Raw genomic sequence first — 25,649 nt, 5'->3', positions numbered from 1 at the left:
ACTATTAGTAAGTTTTGTGAACAAGATTAGAATGTTACTTTTGCACATATACACATTGATTGGACCTCTCAACCAAATTTCATACCTTATTTTAGGGATTTTTAAGACAATACATTTTCAAAAGTTTATTCAATGTGTTTTGATATTTAAGTGCATTGTAGTTCATGAATAATAAGTTGAAAATTAGTAATGGAAACATTTCTAGGCCCTTATTGTAAGCCACTCGACTTCTGTAACGATAAATATTTAATGTATTAAGGGGAATATACTCTTTTAGTTTTGGAATGTGGCATTCCTTGACCACCATATCTTTTCTTATGCATTACTTTGTAAACAAACTAAATAATGTGTTTTAGCTTACATATGCAAAATGAAAAGCAAGACAGTGAACTTATTTCACTTTTTTTCTTTAAATTAGAATCTGTAGGAGATTGATATGTTTGGACAAGGTAAAGCACTATTATTTTCGCACAAAAAATATTAATTGTTGACTTTGAATGTACACAATGAGTCTTATGTAATTCAACAGTAACTTTCTTGTTTCAGTTTTTCTCATTTTTATTTTAGTGAGCAATCCTTTGTGTACTTATAACAGTTGAAACAGTATCCATTTCTTGTACCAAAACTTTGTACTTTTTTGCAGGTAAATTTTATCATACCCCATCCACTTTTTTCTAATTTCAAAGTATGCGTCCCCTTAATTCTTATCCGAAATTGTTTGCAGTTCACAACTGACACTCTTGTTCGCCAGTTTATTTATCCATTTTCCAGCACTTGAATCGCTATTTTTCATTGCACAAATAGTCCACACTATCAAAATGTCTGTTAAAGATAAGTCTCATCCCTTTAATTAATCTGAGTTTCCATATTTTCTTATTATTTTCCTTGACAACTGGCAGAATTTCTGACAGGAAACACTTGAATTTTACACAATACCGAATAAGTGAAAGTACCGTTGTAATCTCTGAAGACGTACATCCCCGCCCAGTCATACTTGGTTATTAAATAAACATGTTGGATGCTTTTTTTTTGTCAAAATGTGAAAAAGAATGTAATCTATAACTCTGATGTAAAACAAAATGGCGTCATTTAAAAATCTAACGGAAGTGGCTTCTTTGTATTGGCGGAATGCATGAATTCCGTATTGGCCCTGTTTTTCTCGTATTGGCCCTGTTTTTCTCATATTGGCTCAGTTATGTTTTGTATTAGCTCTGTCTGTTTCATATGATGTTTGCAGTTGATCTAATACAGTGTGTAATATTGTAAAGTTGAATAATAATTCAAAGTATTGTCCAAATCAATACCACGATCAGTGCAAATATATACGACTTTAGCCAATGAACTGCTTTAAACAAGCGATAATCAAGGATATTTCTCATCATAAGCTGGCCATGCACCAATATTAACATTAAACCAATCTGTTACGTCATTATTACACGTACTGCACAAGATACAGATGCATAAAGAGATTGTAATGGATTTTAAAAAATACCGTATATACCAATTTGCATTAGTTTATACCATATGCAACTCTTCAGTGTATCGAACGCCTTTCTTGCGTCAACAAAACAGGCAAAAGACTCTTTTTAACTAATATACGGTTATTTAGCAATGAATGTAACAAATATACATGATCTAAGCAACTTCTCTGACTGCGGAAACCATTCTGTTCTTTACATCATATTTTGTTTTGTTTTTTTCAACCCAAGACATAAGTCTATTGGTCAGAATATGTACAAACACTTTGCAAGAAATAGACAACAAAGTTATCAGTCGGTATTCTTAAGGATCAACCCTTAGGAATAGAGATTATTATGCCTTTGGACCAGTCAGCCCGCCCGCTTAGTTAAATAGGAAAAGCGCAGATCTACGGATCTCGGGGTCGTGAGTTCGAGCCCTGGGCGAGGCGTATGTTCTCCGTGACGATTTGATAAAAACATTGTGTCTGAAATCATTCGTCCTCCACCTCTGATACATGTAACGAAGTTGGCAGTTACTTGAGGAGAACAGGTTTGTACTGGTACAGAATCCAGAAACACCGGTTAAGTTAACTGCCCGCCTTTACATAACTGAAATACTGTTAAAACAAACAAACAAACGTTTGGACCAGTCATTAGGCACAATACCATTTTCAAAAGCATAGCTGACTATTTTGAACAGTACGTCGATGAATGTTCCATTACGCAGGACTTCAGCTGGAATCTCGTCAAAGCTGGTTGCTTTGCCGTGTTTTAGATACATTATAAACATCATCCCTACTGACTGGTTCATTCAAAGAATTACAATCAAGTTTCGGAAACATATGGTATAATTTAAACCATTTTCAACATATTGCAAATGAGCATCATCATATAAATTAGAATTATTACAATTAAATATTTTTTTATAATCTGACATCCATTTGTTCAAAACGTCTGGCTTGTCCATAATAATACGAACCTCATTGCCTATCACTTCCTGAGGAATTCTGATTTTACGCTCGTTGTTTTATCTGTCAATAATATCAATATTATATGATGTCTCTCATCAATTTTGAAATTTATTTTGATCAATTAATTGATAAATCTCGATCAATTATGTGATCTATCTTAATCAATTTATCAAATTCTTGGTAGTATAATTAAGAAATAATTTATAGCAAAAGAGTGTTTTAACACAATGTATGCACGATGGGCGGTTATACGTCAGGCGAATGAAATAATTTGTACGACGTATTACGGCCCGAGTGTATAAGCCAGAGTGTATAAATGGTGTTAAAACACGCCTTTGCTATCAATCTAAAACAGTAGATAAAATATAGTAGCGATCTTTCTTGGTCGCAACAAAAACTTTGACGTCACCACACGTTAACGTGACGTCCTTCAAGCGTAAGTGTGTTTTAATAGAGACAGGCATGTTAGAATTTAATATGAATTAGCAATAAAACAGGGGTGCGAAAAATTTTAATTCGTAGATATATGTGTGCTTATATATGCACCAGATGTTGTAAATGTGTTATAAATGTGTAATATCTTTTGCATGTAACTGATTCAATCGCTATTGAAGAAACAAACTGCAAGGATGGCTGGGCTCAACAAATGTTGTTATTCTCGTATATTTATTCGAAAGATGTTTAAAGTACGGAGGTTTCATAACGCGTTATTTGGTTTATTAGTTGGATTGTTTTGTTTAACCATATATAACAAACAATCAAATTCCTGGGATGCTGTAAGTTCATTTGCTAGTTTTTATTTTAACGTTTTGTTGACAAAAACAATGCGTTTTGAAATTTATTTTGATCAATTAATTGATAAATCTCGATCAGTTATGTGATCTGTCTCAATCAATTTATCAAATTCTTGGTAGTATAATTAAGAAATAATTTATAGCAAAAGTGTGATTAAAATTTTTTTATGCACGATGGGCGTTTATACGTCGGGCGTAATAACTTCACGAGGGCGTAGTACAAACCTGTTCACCTATACAAACAAAACAATTTGAATAACACTCTTACATGTATAATTTTTTAAATTCTGAAAATCTCAAGAATTCCAATGAAACAACATCTAGTGTGCGAAACTTGTTTCATTGATATTGTTCTAAATGATAAAAATAGTCTTTATCATGTAATTCATAAATGGTTGGCTGACTATTAGCTTCAACGACATACTCTTTCCTAAATGAATTGCAGTTGAACTTCAAATGGCTCGAACTCGGATCTTTAGAACACCCGGTATCGCTCGAGCTCTTCGCCCGGTCTCGATTTTATTCCTTCTTTAATCTATATAGTTCTACCTCGGATCGCTCGAAATTCGAAAATTCGAACTCATTTGATGGTCTATGATTAAAAAGGTTTGCTATTCATGTCTTTCTATATGGTGCTGTCTTCACCAAATTCTTATAATTATATTAGTGTTTTATCTGTGTTTTTTTTCGTATCTATGTCATGTTTGAAAATAAAAACAAGAGCTGTCTCCATAGGATGACACATGCCCCCGATGGCACTTTGAATGAATAGTTATGGCCGATGTTAGAGTTTAGGACCTTTGACCTACAGAGCTGGGTCTTGCGCGCGACACGTCGACTTACTGTGTCACACACTCATGCGTAGTTATTTTAAAATCCATGCATGAATGACAAAGATATGGACCGGACACGCCCATCAATGCACTATCATGAAAAATGACCTTTAACGTCTAAGTGTGACCTTGACCTTTGAGCTACGGACCTGGGTCTTGCGCACGACACGTCGTCTTACTGTGGTACACATTCATGCCAAGTTATTTGAAAATCCATCCATCGATGACAAAGATATGGACCGGACACGCCCATCAATGCACTATCCTTTAATGTCTAAGAGTGACCTTGACCTTTGAGCTACGGACCTGGGTCTTGCACACGACACGTTGTCTTACTGTGGTACACATTCATGCCAAGTTATTTGAAAATCCATCCATCGATGACAAAGATATGGACCGGACATGCCCATCAATGCACTATCCTTTAATGTCTAAGTGTGACCTTGACCTTTGAGCTACGGACCTGGGTCTTGCGCGCGACACGTCGTCTTACTGTGGTACACATTCATGCCAAGTTATTTGAAAATCCATCCATCGATGACAAAGATATGGACCAGACACGCCCATCAATGCACTATCCTTTAACGTCTAAGTGTGACCTTGACCTTTGAGCTACGGACCTGGGTCTTGCGCGCGACACGTCGTCTTACTGTGGTACACATTCATGCCAAGTTATTTGAAAATCCATCCATCGATGACAAAGATATGGACCGGACACGCCCATCAATGCACTATCCTTTAATGTCTAAGTGTGACCTTGACCTTTGAGCTACGGACCTGGGTCTTGCGCGCGACACGTCGTCTTACTGTGGTACACATTCATGCCAAGTTATTTGAAAATCCATCCATCGATGACAAAGATATGGACCGGACACGAAAATTGCGGACAGACCGACAGACCGACGGACCGACAGACCGACAGACGGACAGACGGTTCAAAAACTATATGCCTCCCTTCGGGGGGCATAAAAAGAATATTTCAGCGTTCCTTTTGCATTTATCATCCTATCATACACACATTTAGGTACAATATGACAATATATCAATATGTAAGGTCTGTAACACATTATGCCCCTGAATTCCCAAATTCAAAATGGCCGCCGTTTGGATTGCTCGAACAACGGAAAATTCGAAGTAATTTCGAGCCATCGAAGTCCGACTGTACATTCAAACCATTCATGTAGTACAATACCATGATAGATAGATAGATAGATAGATAGATTCATTCGGGTATAAGATCATATACACAATTTAAAATACAAATATCGCATTAAGTAAGATATGTTTTGTAAGATATTTGAAACTAAGCAAACAATTTCTAAAACTAAGATGTGACTTACATGTGACAATATTGCATAATATATAAAAGAAATACGAATAAATAATTTGTTTTTGAAAAGTGATAACAAATGACAATGATTTAATACTGATAAAAAATACATAAAAGTTATTTCAGGTTTAGTTCTGTTTCATAAATTATTGTCCGCTGATTTTATACCAAGGATAACCCATGAAAGTAGCTTGAAGAGCACTTATTTTCAATGTGGTCCTCGACTTATTACGGTACCGATTAAGTTATATGTTAAGTAAAAAGGGAATAAAAGATCAATGAAAAACTAATACGCGAATGAAGAATAAATAAAAATAAAGTATTAAGAGAGAGTATTTTTAGTAAGTACCTCGGTAATAACAACTAAAAGTTAAATAACAACTGAATTTAAAAGCTGCATACTAATGTCTCATAGCTTGGCTTTCCTCGAGTGATTTACCTTCTTTAAAAAGATGTGCTTTTAAAGCAGATTTAAAACTTGACCTATTTTTCATATCTTTTAGGCTGCTTGGCAGAGCGTTCCAATCTGAAATTACCTGATAGAAGAATTTCCTAGACTCAAAGGATGAAAAAAACTACAAAACTGTTTTTACTACATCTTGCCTTTGGATGTATCTCAGATACATTAGTAAAGTTTTGTTTCAAATAGTTTGGGCAGTTATCGTCAAAAATATTGAATGCATAAATAAGACGGAGTTGCTTCCTCCGTCACATACTTTGAGGATATTGGTATTTTTTCTAGAACATCATATTAATTAATACTGGTTCTAGTATGTAAGTCCAAAACAAATCTAGTTATTCTGCTTTGTGAAGCTTGTAGTTTTGATTTCAATTTCTTATTTAGACCGGAATACCAAGATGAACAAGAATAATCTAAATGGCATTGGACAAGGGCAGACGCTAAGGTCATTTTTGTTTTTTTTTTTGACTAAAGTACTGGCAATTTCTGTACAAAAGTTTTACTCGGGAGTTGACCTTTTTAACAATGCTATCAACAAATGCCTCACATGTTAAAAAATTATCAATAGTAAAACCAAGTTAAGTAACATATTTTTTGCACGATTGTTGCAATTTACATCAAATGATTTAATCTTGCGTAATTTTCTTGACGACCCGAATAGCATACATTCTGTTTTGCCTAGATGTAATGATAATTCATTATCAATTAACCATGATGAACAAAATTCCATAACATGTCCTAATTGATTTGAAACAAAATCGGAATTTTCATGAGCAAAATGTATTGCACTGTCATCCGCATACAATAAGAGCTTACAGGATGGATCAATGCAGGTCGGCATATCATTCACATAACAAAGAAAAAGGGGGGCTAAAGGAATACTTCCCTGAGGAACTCCACAAGAAATATTAATAGGTTCTGATAAACAATTGTTGTTTTTAACAATTTGATGTCGATTTGCCAAATATGATTTAAACCAACTAGTACATAAAACGCCCCATTTCTGATAACTTTTCACATAAAATTTTGTGATCTACGGTATCAAATGCCTTCCGCAGATGTAACATAACCATCCCAGTATAAAGACCGTTTGCATTATTTTGCTTTATATAATCTAAAAGATAAATTAAGCATGCATCAGTAGAATAGTTAGGCATAAACCCTGACTGGAATTTAAACAGCAAAGAATGTTTTTCAAGATAGTCTGAGAGTTGATTATATACTGATCGTTCAAGAATTTTTGAAGCAATACTTAAAATGCTTACAGGACGGTAGTTGCCTACTTCGAGAGGAATGTTTTTGGACGGATTGTCGAAGACAATTCCGTCCAGTGTAACAACAATAATACATATACGAATTTCGGTTTAATCGATTTTTTGATAATCAAAATAGATTTCACACTCCGCCGAAAGAAAATAGTTCTCAAATAGCAATGGTGTGTATGTGTCTACATGCACATCTGTGCAGTCTGATCATGATAGTCCGCATTGTTCAAATTTAATCATTAAATTCACAATGAACATAGAAATTTGGCAAGGAAATGGTTACACTGTTGTAAAAAAACAACCGAAAAAGACATTTACTAGTTTAAAAGGCCCAACAGAAAAGGGGCATTGCAGATCTCGGACCTGACAGAATCATTACATTTCAAGACAATCCGTCCTCCAGTATTTACAATGCTTTGATTCATATATAGCTATCTGTCATTTCGCCAAATTGATTTTGCTTTGTAAAAAGACAAAATTCTGATGTTGAAACAGCTCGTTGTTCAGCCCTTATGGCTTTGAATCCATCTGTTCATTACTTCAGCATGCTTATGAAATTGTGCATTGAACAATGAAAAAAGTATCAGGTCCAAAACGTAAAACGCCCCAAACATCGTAACAAATATTATGCTTGTCGCGACATGAGATTTATTTATTTATTTTCCAGAAGGATACTAGTGAGTTATTAAGTGAAGAAATCGACTCCCAAGAGTCCTACATGAGTGGAAGAAAATTTCAGTAAGTCGATCTTAAAAGTTTACAGGTCAGGCACTGCTATTGTTTTTTCCATAGACTTCCATTATAAGAAATGATCCTGTCACATACCCCAAAATTGAGAAATGACCATTAAAATGTGATTCTTCCAGTAGGAAAGCATTTCAGACCCATAAAAATAAAAAAATTATAAAGGTTTATCCAATCTATTTTCTTTCAATTTTTCTTCAGGCAAACCTACTCCCTTTGTTGAACGGCATTTAGAGGCAAAGTTCCCACTGTCACCTACTATTTTAAAGAGAGAATTAAAGGCCAAGTATTAAACCTGACACTTGTAAAATATTCCAAATTTTACAGAAAACATTGTACTGCTCGATTTTGACACAAATTTTATTATTGTAAACATAACCTTTTTATTAATCAGCTTACGTTTTATTGACTCTTACGGGTCACTACACTTTTTTCAACCAATCTAAAGTCGCGTTTTAATAAAACATTTGACCTAAAGGCTATGTCACTACACGTACAGCACAATATCAGCATTTAACAGTCGCTAATAAAATATTACAAACAATAAGTTAATATTCTTTAAGCCATATTATTGAATAGGCTTAAAGTAACGCTAAATTTTCCCGTTTTTGCCACACATGTCACTGTGTGACAAACGTAGTACAGTTGAAACCCGATATCCCGAACTCGCTTATGCCAAAGTTCCGGTTATCTCGAAGACAGTGTTAAATCCCACCCCCAAAACACGGGCACGAATTTTCATTTAAAGTTGAATTTCGAAGTAAAACGGTCGACCGTTTGGAGCTCGAGTTGTTGCACAAGTGATTTTTTCACGGGAACTTCGGTTATACCCTGGAGATATTTTACCTCCAAGATAATATCAACAAAAATAATTTTAATGAAAATAATAATAATAATGAAGGGCGCGTTTTTTCAAGCCTGTTTTACAGAGCGTCTCTGTGATTGAAATGATCATCTTGTATTAAACATGACCACTTTTTTTCTTTCGATTTAAGCACTTCAATTATTCCAAAGCCGAAGTCATTGAAAGTTGTAACAGTTCAAGATATGAATTTCGGGCCCTAGAGAGGTTGTTTATATTTCATAGAAAGACCGTGATTTATTAATGTGTGAATACCTGAAAGGGAATGTCTCCAAAATAAGGTTGTTTTGAAGTAGAAGAAAAGTACATTTGTATATCTTTCTGTGAGTGATTGTATATAAAAAGTAGGAATAGATTCATGGGTCGCATTTTTCTAAAAATGCCCTAGTATAGCGTGTATAGTGCAAAAAGATGAAAATGGTACTCGAAGATCAAGTATAGATCTGCTATATGTAATTAAAAAAATCCGTTACTTCGAAATAAAAACAAACAAAAACTCACCAAAAAAGTCCACTACTTGCAGGTGCAAATGGGCATATCAGGCTCGAGAGTTACTGTTTAGGCGGTAACAAGAAACAGTTACCTAGGAGCAGGATATTCCAGTCCGCACCAAACAAACAGAAAACTACAAACCAAATACATATAAGCAAAAACACTTAATAGATCTAGATCTGTAACAGGAATTTTATAACATTTTCTATGCTTCTAAATTAAACAACTGATTATTTCTCACTGCCTATATCATCCTGATGACAGTGTACAGTGACATAGATTAAGTTCAGTGAGTAAAACTGACACTTTTTAAACTAAATTATGAAACTTCTAGATCTTAATAAAGGATAACTCATTAAATTCTAACATGGGCTTGTTTATGTTTCGTTAATAGTATATCTAATGCCGTAATGCTAGTTTTGTTGATATTTTTGTAACATTTCCTTTTTCTCATGGTGAATTTCAAATTGCATAATTTTCACACAATTCTGTATACCTACTGTGCCAGACTGGTCATGCTCTCCACATCTCTCCTTATTTTCTGTATTTTCAATTAGTGTGACCTTTGTCATTACTCCAGTTGACGTTTAAAAAGAAATTAATATGGATTTTGTTTTAAACCAAAAATTAAATGATTCTGTTACAATCTCTGAGTCTGTCTCTCTATCGGTCCTGTTACGTGTTAATACTGGCGCATTCAAATAAATACCAGTGCTTTCTTTAACAGCAGTCCTTATTATCTTCGTGTCTTCGTGTTTCTTTTGGCTGAAATCAAATAAATAAATAAATGACCGTTTGATTGTATTAGTTAGAATTAGAATTGGTTAAAAGAGCTTATCGGAGCATATTTGCCTAGTTTCAAGCAACGTAACAAAGTTTAGAAAATAAATGTAATGTTTTAATTAACACTTCAGGGAACTAAATGAGAGGACACAGCACCTAAATAATGAAGAGGAAGTCGATATTGTTTACACATGGGTTAACGGTTCAGATCCCGACTTTATACGGAACTTTGAACAATTGATGAAGAATGAGAAAAAGAGCAAGTAAGTTATAACGATAATGCAATATTGTGAAGATTAACAATATCAGAGGGGGTGGGCGGCTAAATAGAATTATTCCTTGATAAAGAAAGCAACCATAAACAAAGAATTAGACCCGAAATAACTTTGAATGGTAACACATAGGCTAATGCCGATCATTTAGAAGGTAAAGTATTTACTTCAATGTCACTATACATGTACAGTCTCAAACAATCTGATAAAAACCATCTCCAGTTAACGCTACGCATTGGATCTAAACACAGGCTATTGAGACTTACGTTACCAATCAGATCCTTGCTTTCAATATTTTAAAAGTGAGAGTAGAAGTTTTAATAAAAATGTATTTAACCTGGGAGTCCAGTTTTCGATATATAACTATCACGTAATGGTTTATAGTTGTAACAAGACAGCTTATACAAACACATGAGAATTAGTTGTTTTTCTTATTTTTCCCTTCAAAATATATAATGCGTTTGTAAGGGGTACAGGAGAAACTGCCTCAATTATAAAGCTTTATATTAACCATCGCGATCAGTAAGTACGTGTTCCTCTGTATTGTATTAGTCAAGACGGCAGAAATATATTTATTGCCGCGGCGGCCCGTGTTCGATTCTTGTCTCGGGCGTTGTTTTTTCTTCATTTCACATTCAAGATAGTTTGAAACAAAATCTCATATTCTTATGTTCATAATATAATAAAACTTTTATTGTAAAAAATATTTTAGTCAAACATTTAGCCAAACGCTTGTTGAAACAAGTCATCTGACTGGTTCAAATAAAAATAGATTGGTGGAAATAAAAATAGCAATATTGGAAATCCGATTATACAGATCTGAGATCTTTGGTCAGATTGAGTCTATAAACTCCGATTGATACCAAACTAACTGTTAACGTATTTGTAGTTAAACACGTGTGGTATCATTTACTTGCTCGTCCAGTAACAAAATACTTCACGCATTAAAATGACCGTTTCACACACAGGTATGAAAAAGTACTTTGAATAGCTCGATAGAAATTCCTCATGATAGAATATCACTTATTTCAAAGAGTTCTACTACACATATCCATTGAATTCCATTGGAGAACCTTCATCACACTGTGAACTCCGCAAGAAACTGACGTTACATGGCGGGTTTACTACTGGACTGGTTCCCAGCAGTAAACAAGGGCCTGTAGATAACACTCATTTGCCAGCTCCCACCCCCACTCTCGTCCCTGTCCATGACGTTTGCATCTCCCACTATGTGAAGTAACTCTCGATGCTTTCTGAGAGATGTATTATCCTCCTTATCCATTATCTTCACCACCGCCCAGTATATTACATGATTTTGTCTCGCAATGTGATTAGTCACTGCACTTTTGTGCTCTATTGATTGCGACGCTTTCCGCTCTGATCTCGTATAGACTGCCGGGCTATTATCGGAGTCTTTCTTGTGTCCGCTTAGTCGTTTCCCGAGCTTGCGACCTGTCTCCCCGATTTATACCGAATCACAGTTTTTGCATGGGATCCGATATACACAGCCACAATCATCTTCTTTCTTTGTCTTGTCTTTGGGGTGAACCAAAGCTCTGCGTAGTGTGCTATGTGGTCTCATTGCTTCACTTATGTTGTGCTTTCTGAAAACCCTTTGTAGCGCCTCTGACATATTCTTGACATAGGGAATAACAACCAACCCTTTAGATTTGTTTCAGTCTCTTTCTGTCCTTTACCCTTCCCTCTTTTATCTTTGTTTTCTTTTCCACTTGCTCCACTACTTTTGTCTTAGTCAACTGAGGATACCCACATCCTTTCAATGCCTCGCATATTTGCTTGATTTCCTTGTCTTGGTCATCCTTCTCTGTAACCACCGAGAAACACCTGTCCACAAGAGTTCTCACACTGAGCTTGTGCGACAACGGGATGCGTGAGTCAAACTGTAGATATTGGTCAGTGTGTGCCTGTGTGTAGGTTTCCGGTAGATTAACAACTTCCCCATTCCGTCTTCTTTCCTAACTATCAACGTTATCCAAGAAAGGAATCTGGCAATCACTTTCTTCTTCATGTGTGAATTTATTTGATACTATCGGTAGTATCCACTTGATTCAAGTGCTCAGTTAGATTGTCCACTTGTCCTTTCTTTATTATCTCTATGATGTCATCCACATATCTTTTCCAAAGTTTGGGCGAACACATAATTGGTGATGTAGCTTTCGCTTCCTGTTCTAACCATTCCATGAACAGATTCGCAACTAACGGGGAGACTGGTGATCCCATGGCTGTCCAAATTTTTTACTGGAATATCTGCTCACCAAACTGAGAATGAAGCTGAGGAGCTCCATAATGTCCTCCATTGTCAATTTTGCGCGCTTTTTCAAATCCATTTTTGCTCAAGTCTGCGTTCGATGATTTCTAAAGATTTGTCTATTGGAGAGTTTGTAAACAGAGAAACTACGTCATGTGAATTAAAAATTTCATCATCTTGAATCATTACTTCTGACATACATTCACTGAAGTCTTTGCTGTTCTTGATATGTTGATCGGTCTTTCCTACGAGGGGTCCTAATATGTCAGCCAACGAACGGAACGTTCTGTACTCTAAGGAGCCAGTATAGTCCACTATAGGGCGGAGAGGAGTGTTGGGCTTATGTATTTTAGGGGTACAATACATTCTTGGCACATTCTCTGATGTAGGATACAACCCATCGTACTGATACTTAGTCAATTTGTTTTCTGACTTGAGTCTCTGTAATATGGTTTTCTCTCATATTTACTAGTGGGTCACTTAGAAGCTTCTCATAGGTCTTGTCATTGCCGAGCATATCAAACATTTTCTTTTTTACAGTCCTCTGTGTCCAGTACTGCAGTAGCACGACCCTTATATGCGGGCAAAACCAAAATGTTTTTGTCTTTGCTCAAACAGTTCGAGGCTTCCTTCTCATCCTTCATGAGATTAGGAGGGGACAACTTATAACATTTAATGATCCCAGTCACTTTCGCAGCACATAGCGAGTCCACCTCATCTCTTTCTAAGTTCCAAGTGGCATGATTAGTTGCTACCAAAAATCATTTATCGGAAGTTTATCAGGTGTCACAGCGTAATTAAAACCTTTCGACAACAAACTTTTTTCTGCCTCACTTAACTGTTTACTAGAACGGTTTCTTACCCTCTTGTCCGTGTGTTTAGTCTCCCTATTTCCATCCGAATCTTGTTTCTTATTAATCCACCTCTCCAATTTTGCCTGATTCCGCCGTTTTATTTGTTTATGTTTATTCTCGCAAACTCTCGTCAGGTGCGCGCGCACTATTACCAAGCGGTTGCTAGGCAATTAAGTAAACAGTTCCTTTCTAAACGTTCCTTTGTTTCGTTCAAAACCACTAGTTTATTGTTCGAAACTCTTAAACGCCCCCTAATTGATCCTATCTGAGCCCTTTTCACGATCTCTCTCGCTCTCACTGTATTCACAGGGCACTTCACTTTCAAACTGGGTGTGGTAATACATTCGTCCCGGCACCTCAACGTAAACACGATATGGTTGCAAGCTCGCGCAGTTTTATCCGTGTTTTGCAAAGATCCAAGTCGCTTGACGTACTCCCGTCCGTAATCCGATCGTAGGTCTCTAAAGAAATACATCAGGATAAAATATCACTTATTTCAAAGAGTTCTATTGAAATTTTTACCTTTGTTACAGTTTCGGTACTCCATTGGAGAACCTTCATCAGTCTGTGATCTGTGAGTACCAAAACTGTCACAAAGGTAAAAATTCAATGGATATGTGTAGTTGAACTCTTTGAAATAAATAATTTGAATAATTATAACAATGATAATAATGATAATAATAATAATAATCAAAGTCAGCACAACTGGACTACATTAAATCATTCTCTATTCTCAATAAGAAAACTAACGTACAAAAGGGCTTTAATTCTGAGGATTTCAGCTTTCACATAAATATAACTATGATGCTTCAAAAAAGAAGAAAAATAGCAAAGTTTCAAGTGATAATTTCTTTTTGCGGAAACAACACTGTTATGGGACATTTGTTTTTCATGTCATACCATACCATATCGTATCACGCCAATTACTGAGATACCACTTACATTCGAACTCTTAACCAAATTGGGACGCCGACGAACGGCTAGTGAAATAACTTATGGTCAGTGTTTGACCTTTGATTCTATGGCTCGATCTGTAATTAAGAAATCCAATGCTAGGTTAAAATTTTTGTATCGTAAAAGTGAATTTCTCACTCGGCACACTAAAACGTTTTTAGTCCCTTTCCTTATAAGTTTCATTTCGGCTATGCTTCATCTGTCTGGTTCAACAATTTAACTCAAGAGTTAAAACAAATTACAGATCCATCAGATTTGTATTTTGTTTACATCCTAGGTATCACATAGGTACAGAGCATTTTTCAAATATTAACTTGTTACCTGTTGCAGATAGAGTGAACCAAATAACTCTCTGTCATGTTTGTAATACTAATTCAAACCTTTACCTCTGTCAGTGTTGTCCATAATTACTCCACTAGGTTCAGGATCAATGTTGGTCCTAACTTGGCAGTGTCAGGTAGCAAGAGGTATGCTATTCCTATTTTCAAAGGCTTTGGCAAAAAGACTTTTGCTTGTATGGGGTGCGCCCTTTGGAACAGTCTGCCTCAATATATCAGGGATTCTAGAACCAACCACTTCTTCTTTTAAATCCACGGTTAAGGAGCACTATTTAACTTCTACAACATGTGCGAGAAACTTTTTTATTTTTAATAATTTAAATCAATAGTTTCAGATAGATACTCTAGTCATTTTAATGTTTAATGGTAAACCTGATTAAAGTTTACTCATTATTAGTATTAGTGTTCATCATTATCATAGTTCATACTGTGATAAGTTTGTTCTAATAAAGTTAAATTTTAACATGCAGTGACAAGTTTGTTCTAGTTAAGTTATATTTTAATATATAGTGATAAGTTTGTTCTAATTAACTTTAATTTTTAAATAGCAATTTTATTTATGTAATACATTTTATAGTATAATCCTACCAAGGTTTTGTTCTAAAAATTTCAATTATTGTTTTTATTATGATCTCTAGTGTGATCTCTTCCTATGTCCTCTAAGACCACAATGGAAATAAGAGCTTATTTTAACTCATTTTAATGTGTTATCCTTGACATATAACGTTGATTGACTGGCTATATTAATTCATATATGTTTATCGTTTGTTGTATGTACATGTATTAATATTAAACTTGCCATGTAATTGTATACAATTATCGAATTTTTTATAGGTTGATATCAAGATTTATCAACCCCAAAAAAGTTATATTCACCGAGCCGAAGGCGAGGTGAATATAACTTTTTGAGGGTTGATAAATCCTGATATCAACCTATGAAAAAGTCAATAATTGTTTTATTATATGAATAGATGTATAGTCAGACATGTTATTACAATTGTATTCTCATTTAATTAGACAATTAAAATGGGAAATATTGCCATCTATTTTTAGACCATATCAGGTTGATATTAGTTTTCCAAGCACCTACTTCGATCTATTTTTATTTACCTACTATTTATAACCCAAGATAAGTTGATATGACATTTACTCATTACTTTTCGAACCGTTTTCAGCCAATCAGAGAAACAATAGAATACAGTCATGTAAAAATATATTTTATGTTGATCTCACATGCACTATCATAGTCAATGTGTATTGTATAAACTGGACATTCATAGACACTCCGCACTCCCATCCAGTGTTTTGTAAAACTTAAAAGTTCAGTTATAGTTATAATAATTACCCATAAACAGGTTGTCTCACAAGATAAACTTTTAAATATTTATATGTTTCCATGGTTACAAGCCAGGACTCGTGCATAAATAAGGGCTTCTATAGCCTCAGTCAATTCCATATTACTCGCAGACGGTATTCAAAACTACGATTTTCCAGCCAGTAGTCCGACATATTGCACTGCAATTCGTTAGATACTAAACCTCTCTAAAGTTTCTCTAGATATAAACGCCGTTTCAACAACTTCTAGATACTGAAAAAAATCGACTAAAAAATCTTAAACAAAAACATGTCGAAGAATGGATTAAAAGAACACATTAATATATTTCGGACGATTGGTTCAGAATGAAATTCTGACAACTTAAAAGTAAATCATGGGCTAGAAAATACCAAGGTCCATACCGGGACTCGAACCCCGGACCTGGTGATCCGTAGGCGGACAATCTAACCATGATAACCTAACAGCATGACTGTTTGAAATGGCATATAAACATACTATAACTACACTTCTACCACCTTTACTTTTCAGAGCTCACGAGCTCGCCAGAATGACACTCCATACCCACCGAGTCCATACACGCATACACTGAAAACTAATGAATATACTATTGATTGACTGAATAGTCTCATTTGCCGATAACTCATATACTCCGCGCAATTACCCTGTTTCTGTATCATTTTCTATATATTTTAATTTGCAGATCAGACATTGTGGCGTTAAATCGATACAACGATTGGGGAACACTAAAGTACTCACTGAGATCTGTCGAAAAATTTCTACCATGGATAAGACAAATCTTTATAGTCACGAATGGACAGATTCCGTATTGGTTGACATTGAATAATCCAAGAATAAGCGTCGTTATGCATGAAGTAATTATTTTTCTTGATAAACAAATTTGATTTCCCTGCGATTGTCTCCTCTTGTTGAGTATTTACTTTATTCACAGTCAGCTGTACAGTCGACATATGATTTGGCTCAATACAGGTGCAGAGAAAGAGTACTTCCAAATTTGATATACTATATTTTTTGTTTCAAAATCGGAACGCGGATTAAACAAAACCGTATTACACTTAATTCAATTCGCTAACTCTGAACTGGTCATTAAAGACGCAGAAATAATTTAGTAGGCGTGCACGCTCTTATGTTACACCGCGGGTGGTGTTGCGTCTCATGCCAAGTAAGTCACGGTGACGTATTCTACTATATTTGTATCCATACATGCACCATTAAATAGTGTTTCCCTGTTTTATATACTCATTTCTTTACACAAGAAACATATTAGAATCTAAATAAAATATAGCAGAACTATATTAAAACACTTAATCGGTGATTCGCCGCGTGTCATAATTCACTCGGGCTATATCCATCTTTGTATTGTTTCGGTAAATTCCAGTTTGGTTCTGCTTTATATTGATTCTTACTTAAACAAGAGTTTAAGGTAGTTCTGCACGCTTGATAAACCGGAAGTGATGGCGTAACGTCATTTATCGGGAAAAGGAAAAATAAAACCTGGATTCGGCGTGCAGAAATAAAAATAATTTTATGATTTAATCGAAACCTGTGAGTAAATTTATTACAATGGCACTGCTGCTACATTTCTAAAGTCAAAATATGATATTAAAACATATGACACGTTAAAAAATTCCAAATAATGTCTTAAAATTAGCTTAAAATGTTCGGTTCACTTTAATCATAGTAAAATTTCTCAAAAATAAGCACATGGACCTATACATTTTATTTCACCAAACTATAGGCCATGTGTTTATTTACAACTGTGAGAAGTTTCATCAAAATCTACATTGTAGAAAAAATTCTATTCGCGTAAATGTTATGAAAGTTATGTTCCCATAGACTCCCATTATGAAATATTGCGTGAGGTCCAAATGTTTCAAATCAGTCTAGCAAAAAATCAAGCAAACGACCCTATCATTTTTATTTGCTGAATTTTCTAGGTATATACTGAAGTTTTGAAAAATCAGAGTTTAATCAAATTCTAAATTGTATAAAAAAATTAGACCCAAACGTGCAGAACTACCTTAACTGCTATGAATGTGTTATATTCTTTCTCGTATCGATACTAGATGTGTCTAGTAAATACGATTTCCAGTGTCTTGCTATCCAGGTTGTATTTTATCATTCTGTTACTGTAAGTATTACAAGGGAGTCGTGTCATAGCTCCTTGGATAATGCGATATTAATTCTTTACAGGTATTAGCTGGAACTGCTATAATATGCCAGATTTTAGCAACGTTTGTCTTCTGTGATCACGTTTCATTGTTCTTTTTCAGGAAATCTTCGAAAACAGATCACATTTACCCGCGTTCACATCCCCTGCGATAGAATGCCATATCCACAAGATACATGGACTCTCGAAAAGATTCATATACATGAATGATGATATAATCATTACTAAGAAACTGCAGTTTTCTGATTTTTATTCAGAAAAAGAAGGGCATAAGGTAATTTTAAATGTCGGGTGTAATAATGAGGAAAACTCAACATTTTCGAAATCAGACTTTCTTGAGAAATTAAGCCCAAAGCGTGTGTTCTAATGTTTTAACATTCTGAACTATAAATAGCATTCCGTATTGAATTAGTATACACATCAGAAAGTGCATTTATTGAACAACTTTTTTAGTGCTTTAATGATAGCTATATGATCCGCACCGTGAAAAAACCCAACATAGTGCATTTGCAATCAACATGGATCCAGACCAGCCTGCGCATCCGCCTACTGTTCGCTTACGGTTTCTCTTATTGCAATAGATTTTGAAGGCAAACAGCATGGATCCTGATCAGTCTGCGCGGTCAGGATCCATGCTGGTCGCAAACGCACTATGTTGGTTTTCTCATGGTGCGGCTCATATGCAGTCTTGGCGAAAACTTCGCAATTATTCATTTATTCATTTATTCATGCCTTGTCATATTGTCTGTTTATGATATAAGACATTTGTATCACCGCATTTATACAATATCTTTTCTTGAATTAATTCATAAAGATGCCACAGTTAACCGACTACGTCTAAGGCCAGCTAATGCGGACGACAAAGTTGGACAAGAACACGTCCATTTCTAGGAGGGCCCCGATAATGTTGTTATAACTTCTGGCCCAACCCTTTTGTATATTTACGTCGATGTTTATATATATATATATGTGTGTGTGTACGTGTGCGTGTGCGTGTGCGTGTGTGTATTGAATAAGTATATATATATATAAAATACGATAAAACTAGACAAGAACACGTGGAAAAGCAGAAAAAAATACTACCAAGAACCTTTCTAAAAATACACCGTATCTTGACGGTGCAGTGGCGTAAATTTTACAGGGTTGAACTGTTTTCCTCAAAATGATTTTTTTCTCGATCTATAAAATAGTCCGTTTGAAGATTGATACGTTGTCTCGTCATATGGATCTATTTTGTGACCCCCTGGGTACCGATTTGACGTCATCTTGAGAATTCGCATTCTAATTTAAGGGCCACGTTTTTCTTATAAATACACCAGATTTTCTTGGATCTTTGTCAACCGCTTTGTCCCCTTTTATGCAGCCTTTATCGACAATGGCAAACGGAAGTCTTCATCTTGAAAGGTAGTACCCAGATCTCTCATATAAACATTTTGTCCACTATAAAATGTCTTGAAAGGTCCTAAACCTTTAGAATAAAATATAAACATGTGGGCTACATTAAAGAAATAGCTGTTCCCATAACTGGAATGGTTCCTGGATATAACGTTATATGTAACCATATACCCTTTTATGTAGATCTGTTTGATTCCTTATCTTGACTACACTCTACCCTACAAATACCTCTATTGCGAGATAATGAGAAATAGTACATCTAAGAAGAGCTATGTTTCTCAACTTAAGAGCATACAACTTATTTCCGGGGACTGGCAGGCGCTCGTCACTGGCGTAACAATGTAAATATATCATACTTTAATTTGGTGTTGGTCTACTTCTTTATTTAGCCAAAGATAATATATACTTCAAATCAATCTGATAAGAAAATAGGTCAGCGAGAGAGAACGGAGATCGTTCGTACTACCTGACCTGCATTATGTCTTGTTTTTGTCATTGTTGATATTACAAATTTCTTTTCAAGCTTCGATTTATACAAGAAAGACTCGAACATTGTAACGCATTATGTCCTGCTAACAATGTGAATAATGGTATATGTGAGGTTAATTGCACCACAGCCAGTTGTGAATTTGACGGGGATGATTGTAAAAGATTTAAGGAACTACCTGCATACCCTGGGACAGACAAAGATTTTTTGTACGACAGCTGGAGTGGTTCTTTAAGACACACCCATTTCATACTCAATAAAGCGTTCGGCCCACGAGACAGATATATACCGGAGCATGCAGCAATTCTGATTGATAAAGATCTTTTTGCTGACTTGATTAAAAGGTAAGAACACAAAATGTACAAATAGGTAAGTGCAATTAATCAAATATCCAATAGAAATAGCAACGTACAAAAACACAGCCTCCCCGACTAGAAACGCGACAACAGTTTATGCACGCGTGTGTAAAATTTACATTTACACAAACATACATATATTAGTGTATGCAAGCCTGTGTTAATGTTACATTTACACAAGTATACATATATCAATGTATGCATGCCTGTGTATAATTTACATTTACACAAACATACATATATATCTATCAGTGTATGTAAATCTGCGTAAAATTATTTACACAAACATACTTAAATGGAGTGTAACAATAACACAACTGAGCAAAACACCTCGGAACGGTTAGATAATGAACTTAGAGAGGTTTATTGTGCACGCAAGCCCCATCCTTAACCACCGCCATGTTACAAAGCAACAGGACAGTGTACATAAATATTATCCTATCCAGATTACGAGATAACACAGCTTTTTTACCTTACATCGCTTACACATCCTATCACCAAATTGTGTCCAAACCCATGATCTCGAATTTCTGAGAGTACTATTATTCAGTTATACGAGTATAGGACAAAGCAAGTGATTTTATATTGGTTTTACGCTGTGTGTCAAATGTCACATGCTGGCCAAGACTAAGAATTAATCCCGTGAGGTCAGAATACCGTTCCGATGCTCGCTATACCGACTGATCTACCGGGCCTCTTAAATATTTCACCTTTATATTGACAACTGTTTACTAACTATTTGAACAGCGTAATTTATTTACGTATTCTGAGAATAAATCTAGTTAGCATTTTTTGCATTGCATGATGAATGTTCTGCAACATGTTTCAGTTTTCGCGAGGAATGGGAGATAACATCTTCTACTAAGATACGACACCATTTGACTATTCAACCGGAGTTCGCATATTATAACTATTTGATAATTCTGGGACAATCTAGAGCAAAGGGTGTTAAAACAACGAGAATGTAAGTTAAAGTGTTTTATACATTACTTTTATTAAAAAGAATAAACTACTTAACCCTTACCCTGCTATATTTCTATAATGGACTGTTCCATCTTTCAATTTGGACAGTACCACTTATTACTCAAAGGGGTTTTCACTGAAAATTTACTGATTGAATAGCGAACAGTGCAGACCATGATCAGACTGCACGGATGTGCAGGCTGATCTTGGTCTGCACTGGTCGCAAAGGCAGAACCATCTGCCGCCAGCAGGCTAAGAGTTAATATAAGCGTTAAGGAGAGTTTAAAATAAGCTTAGCCTTCTACTCAGTCCTTCATGCCTTAATAATGTAGCGTTCCATGTTGTAAATGTATATATATATATATGAACAAAATATTGTTTAAACCAATCTAAGCGTTCAAATCGGACCTGAATCATGGATTTCATTTTCTAATGAAAAGAAGTTTAAAGTTTAAAGTTTAATATTTGGTTGGCATTTTTTTCGTTTTTCAGTCTTTGGAATGTTTTAACCAACTTGTTTTCAGCTTGTGTAAAATTTTGAATACTTCTGTTTACACGCATAAAAATAGATATAAAAATGTTTAACATGACGATGAGGTGAAAATCGTCGTGGCATTAGATATTACATACCATATTGTATTGAATGACTTGACATTTTTGACTTCTGATTAGCAGGCCTTCGGACTTCGGGCAATAGTTTAACTTACGACTGTCAAGCCATACGCAAGCCATCCAATAAGTGTTTAAATACATGACATTGGAAATTTTCAAAGACTTTCTTTTCAAGTTTTGGTTTTAGTTATGTGGGTCAACAAGCAAACTATAGCACAAGGTAGGCACCGTCGATTAATGTAAGGAGTCAGGTATGATACCGCGGAGAATGTTGATTCTGTCGATCTTTCCAAAAGTGTCATAAGCGTTAAGCATTGTGTTTTACTTTGGCATTCGAAAAGATATGGAATTGTCCCCCTTATCAGACTGAGAACAAACAAATATCCTCCATATTTCCATCAATGTTGAATTTGAACAAAAACACTCCTGCGTAGAAGAAAACACTTTTGTTTATACTATGATGTAAACACGTGTTATGATTGACACTAGAATAATGTTGATAAAATGCGTTGTACATACGTTTATTTATGTCTGTACCAGATGGACAAAAAAGAACGCTGAGAAGATCGATTTCTTCATGGACGACAGAGGTCGAATAGAACGTTTGATGCAGTATAAATTGTGCAGGCGGGAGCTGCTACTAAAGTAAGTAATATTCAACAGGATGGTGAACACGGCCAGTAATTAAAAAAGATTAAGATCTTAATTTGAAATCCCTGTTTCTAAAAGCAAAAGATATAATATTTTGAGATGTCGAGAAATTGATATGACGGGACATTTAATTTTAATAAGTAATTTTAAACTATAAACGAAATATTCATTGACCCGATGATTTACTTCCGTTTTAAACAATGAAAACTGAAACTGTGTGTTATTATGCAACATTTGCTCTGTTCGTACGTCACAGTTATTACATCATAACGTAAAACGTCATAGAGGCACACTGGAAAAGATAATCGCAAAAACAGGCAAATAGTTGACGAATGTTTTCAAAGCTGTCGATAACAATACTTGATCATGTGTTGGAGTCAAAGAGACATATCTATAACAGTGATTTACAAGAGCTAATATTTTAGTAAAGTGATTTAAGTGCATAACTAAGACAATTTTAATATAAATAATATACCTAATTCTATAACAGATAAAATTATCTCCCAGATTGACTTTAAAAAGAGACAGTGGTCAGTATTTAATTATTACCATTAGAAACTATTCAAACAATGATTTTTACTGGGGGATATGAATTACATTGTAGACAAGTGATACCACTAGTTTCTATTTGAAATATATGTATAACAGTGAATGTACATAAATGAAATACATTTTCTGTAACGATGTAATTGGTTTAATAGCGTAATATATTTGGAAGTTAATATACGCGCATATTATGCATATATTTTTAGGTGAAATTTAATACAAGTATTTAGAGAATAAACTTTATAGTTGGCTATTTTTTCAGGTACAATGAATACCACAATTACAAAATGATACGTTTACTAGAATAGAACCGTTCAGTGTAACACAGCAGCAAATTTTAGGATAATGACTAACTGATTAATCACTCAAGTTAATTACTGTAAGGTAATATTGATTTGCCTTTAAAACGATTATAGTAATTATTATATGTTGTTTGAACTTTGTGATGACTCAACATATGCTACTTTTATAATTTTCAGACAACCAAAATTCCTGGTATTTTCAGACCATTTTAACCGCGTGCTATACGACGCAGAGAAGAGAGAAATACAGGATTCCCTCAGAACATTCTTACAAAACATGTTTCCAAAGGCGTCTGAATTTGAGTTGAAATAGATTTTTGTTGTCAAAATTAAGTTAAACATATATGTCAGGTTTTGGTAAGTGGTCTGTCCGTCGCCCCAGTATTTGTGAATAAGTGTTGGTAATCTTGTTAAGAACTCTTAAATGTTTAGAATTCGTTTGTATAACCAAGGATGAACAACAGTGCGCAGTGTTGCTTAAAGTGTATATCGATGTCAGATGGGCAATAAAGTCATGATATTCGAGTTAAATTTCCAATCAAACGTTTACACAAAGTTGAATGCATATCTTGAACTGTGAACTTCACTAATGAATGCAAGCTGCGGCCGTGAACTTCACCATCTAAGGCATATCTGGAGCGATGAACTTCGCCACTAAATTTCACAAATGTTTAGGTTCGTGGCATAAGAGATGTTAACTGCTAGAGTGTCCATAAGGAGACTGCAACGGCCTTGCTGAATGTGATGTTTATGTTTATGATGCAAGAAATGAGAATGGTTTTTGTTTTTTTTGCGGATATTTATATTTAAGCAGTAGATTTTTAACGTAACAAATGAGACTTCAACCGAAGTTGATAATGACCATATAACAAAATTGCTTTTTTCCCCCACAGCTTTAGCCCTCGTCTATATATAGGGGTTACTACACCCCAGACCACCCTAAAACCTTTATGTGATGTATCCCTTTGATTTTATCAATATTTTGTTTTTCTGAAAAATAAAACGACTTGTAATCTTCTCGTTGTGTAACAGAAAATTAATTAAAAAGAGATTTTTTTTTAACTTTTTGAAAAAAAGTTGCAAAACTGCACTTTTATGCTTTAAACATAGTCAGTGACGTTAGAAATCAGCTTATTGATGCTCTAAGGGCATTACCCACTTATTTGTAATCATTTTTTGACACAAAAATAATTTCCGAAAAGTCTCACTTAATAAAAAAAAAAAATCCGACCTGCCTACCCTACATGTTTTTCGCATGTTACCGGACACAAAGAATTTTAGGCCTTATGACAGAAGTTTCTAGCGCTATATTTATATAGTTTTCAAGGCCGACTTCACAGAATCCCAAAATCGGGTGAAACGTTCACGGTCGACGCTGCGTTGCAACAGCTTCTGGTGCACATTTGATTAAATTCATTAGACATAATCAAACACACCCTTTGAATGTAATATACATCGATGGTGCAGGCGGACAAGCTGTTACAACGTTTAATGAATTCCAGTACGAAATGTATCGGATTTGAGACGAGCTATTTTAGTTCCTTCAACATCTTGCGATCATAATAATGTGCATCGGCATTGTTTATATATATTTATTTCAATATATCTGTTTTGAAAGCATATGAAGTTAAGACTTTTTTTCTAGTTCTTGCACAGTCTAGGTTTTGCTATAATGTACACTCATAGACATTTATATTCGGTCACCTATGATTTTCATATATTACGTTAAGACTACGCTGAATATAAAAATATATACCTCGCATTGTTGATTTAAGCCATTTTGATGGAAATTTACCCTCACGAATAAATAGCTTATGGGAACAAAGGTGTTCGAGAAAATTCCAGTCGTGTAATTTAAATATTATCCAAGTTATCGCAATTACAACAGTGACCGATTATAAAAGTCTATGAGTGTAGTTCTAAAACGTTTAATATCCATACATTCATGACTAACTAATTCATTTCATTTATTGGCAATTCGGCATTACCAATGCCTTTGACCATTTACAATACATGTATCTATTATAAATATAGTAAAGACACACTGATATGAAATAAAGAATCAGTTATACATATTAATAATGCGGAACATATCATCCGTAACAAAACATAATACCCTTAACTAAAAGGCG

At 34.8% G+C, this 25,649-nt stretch overlaps 1 protein-coding gene across 1 annotated transcript; it reads left to right on the top strand.

Moving 5' to 3' along the window:
* The first annotated feature begins 3,053 nt into the window (after window positions 1-3,053).
* Window positions 3,054-24,668, top strand: LOC123551049 (N-acetylglucosamine-1-phosphotransferase subunits alpha/beta-like). The gene is made up of 9 exons (XM_053524994.1): window positions 3,054-3,207; window positions 7,781-7,851; window positions 10,126-10,257; window positions 16,718-16,889; window positions 18,309-18,479; window positions 20,124-20,431; window positions 21,273-21,407; window positions 22,559-22,663; window positions 23,695-24,668. Exons 1-9 carry the CDS (start codon window positions 3,061-3,063, stop codon window positions 23,828-23,830), a joined length of 1,377 nt encoding a protein of 458 aa, XP_053380969.1. The 5' UTR covers window positions 3,054-3,060; the 3' UTR covers window positions 23,831-24,668.
* The last annotated feature ends 981 nt before the right edge of the window (window positions 24,669-25,649 follow it).

The sequence above is a fragment of the Mercenaria mercenaria genome, chromosome 15 (assembly GCF_021730395.1).
Source record: "Mercenaria mercenaria strain notata chromosome 15, MADL_Memer_1, whole genome shotgun sequence".
NCBI lineage: Eukaryota > Metazoa > Mollusca > Bivalvia > Venerida > Veneridae > Mercenaria > Mercenaria mercenaria.
Note: the sequence above shows the minus strand (reverse complement) of the source record. Positions and strands in the feature narration are given on the sequence as shown.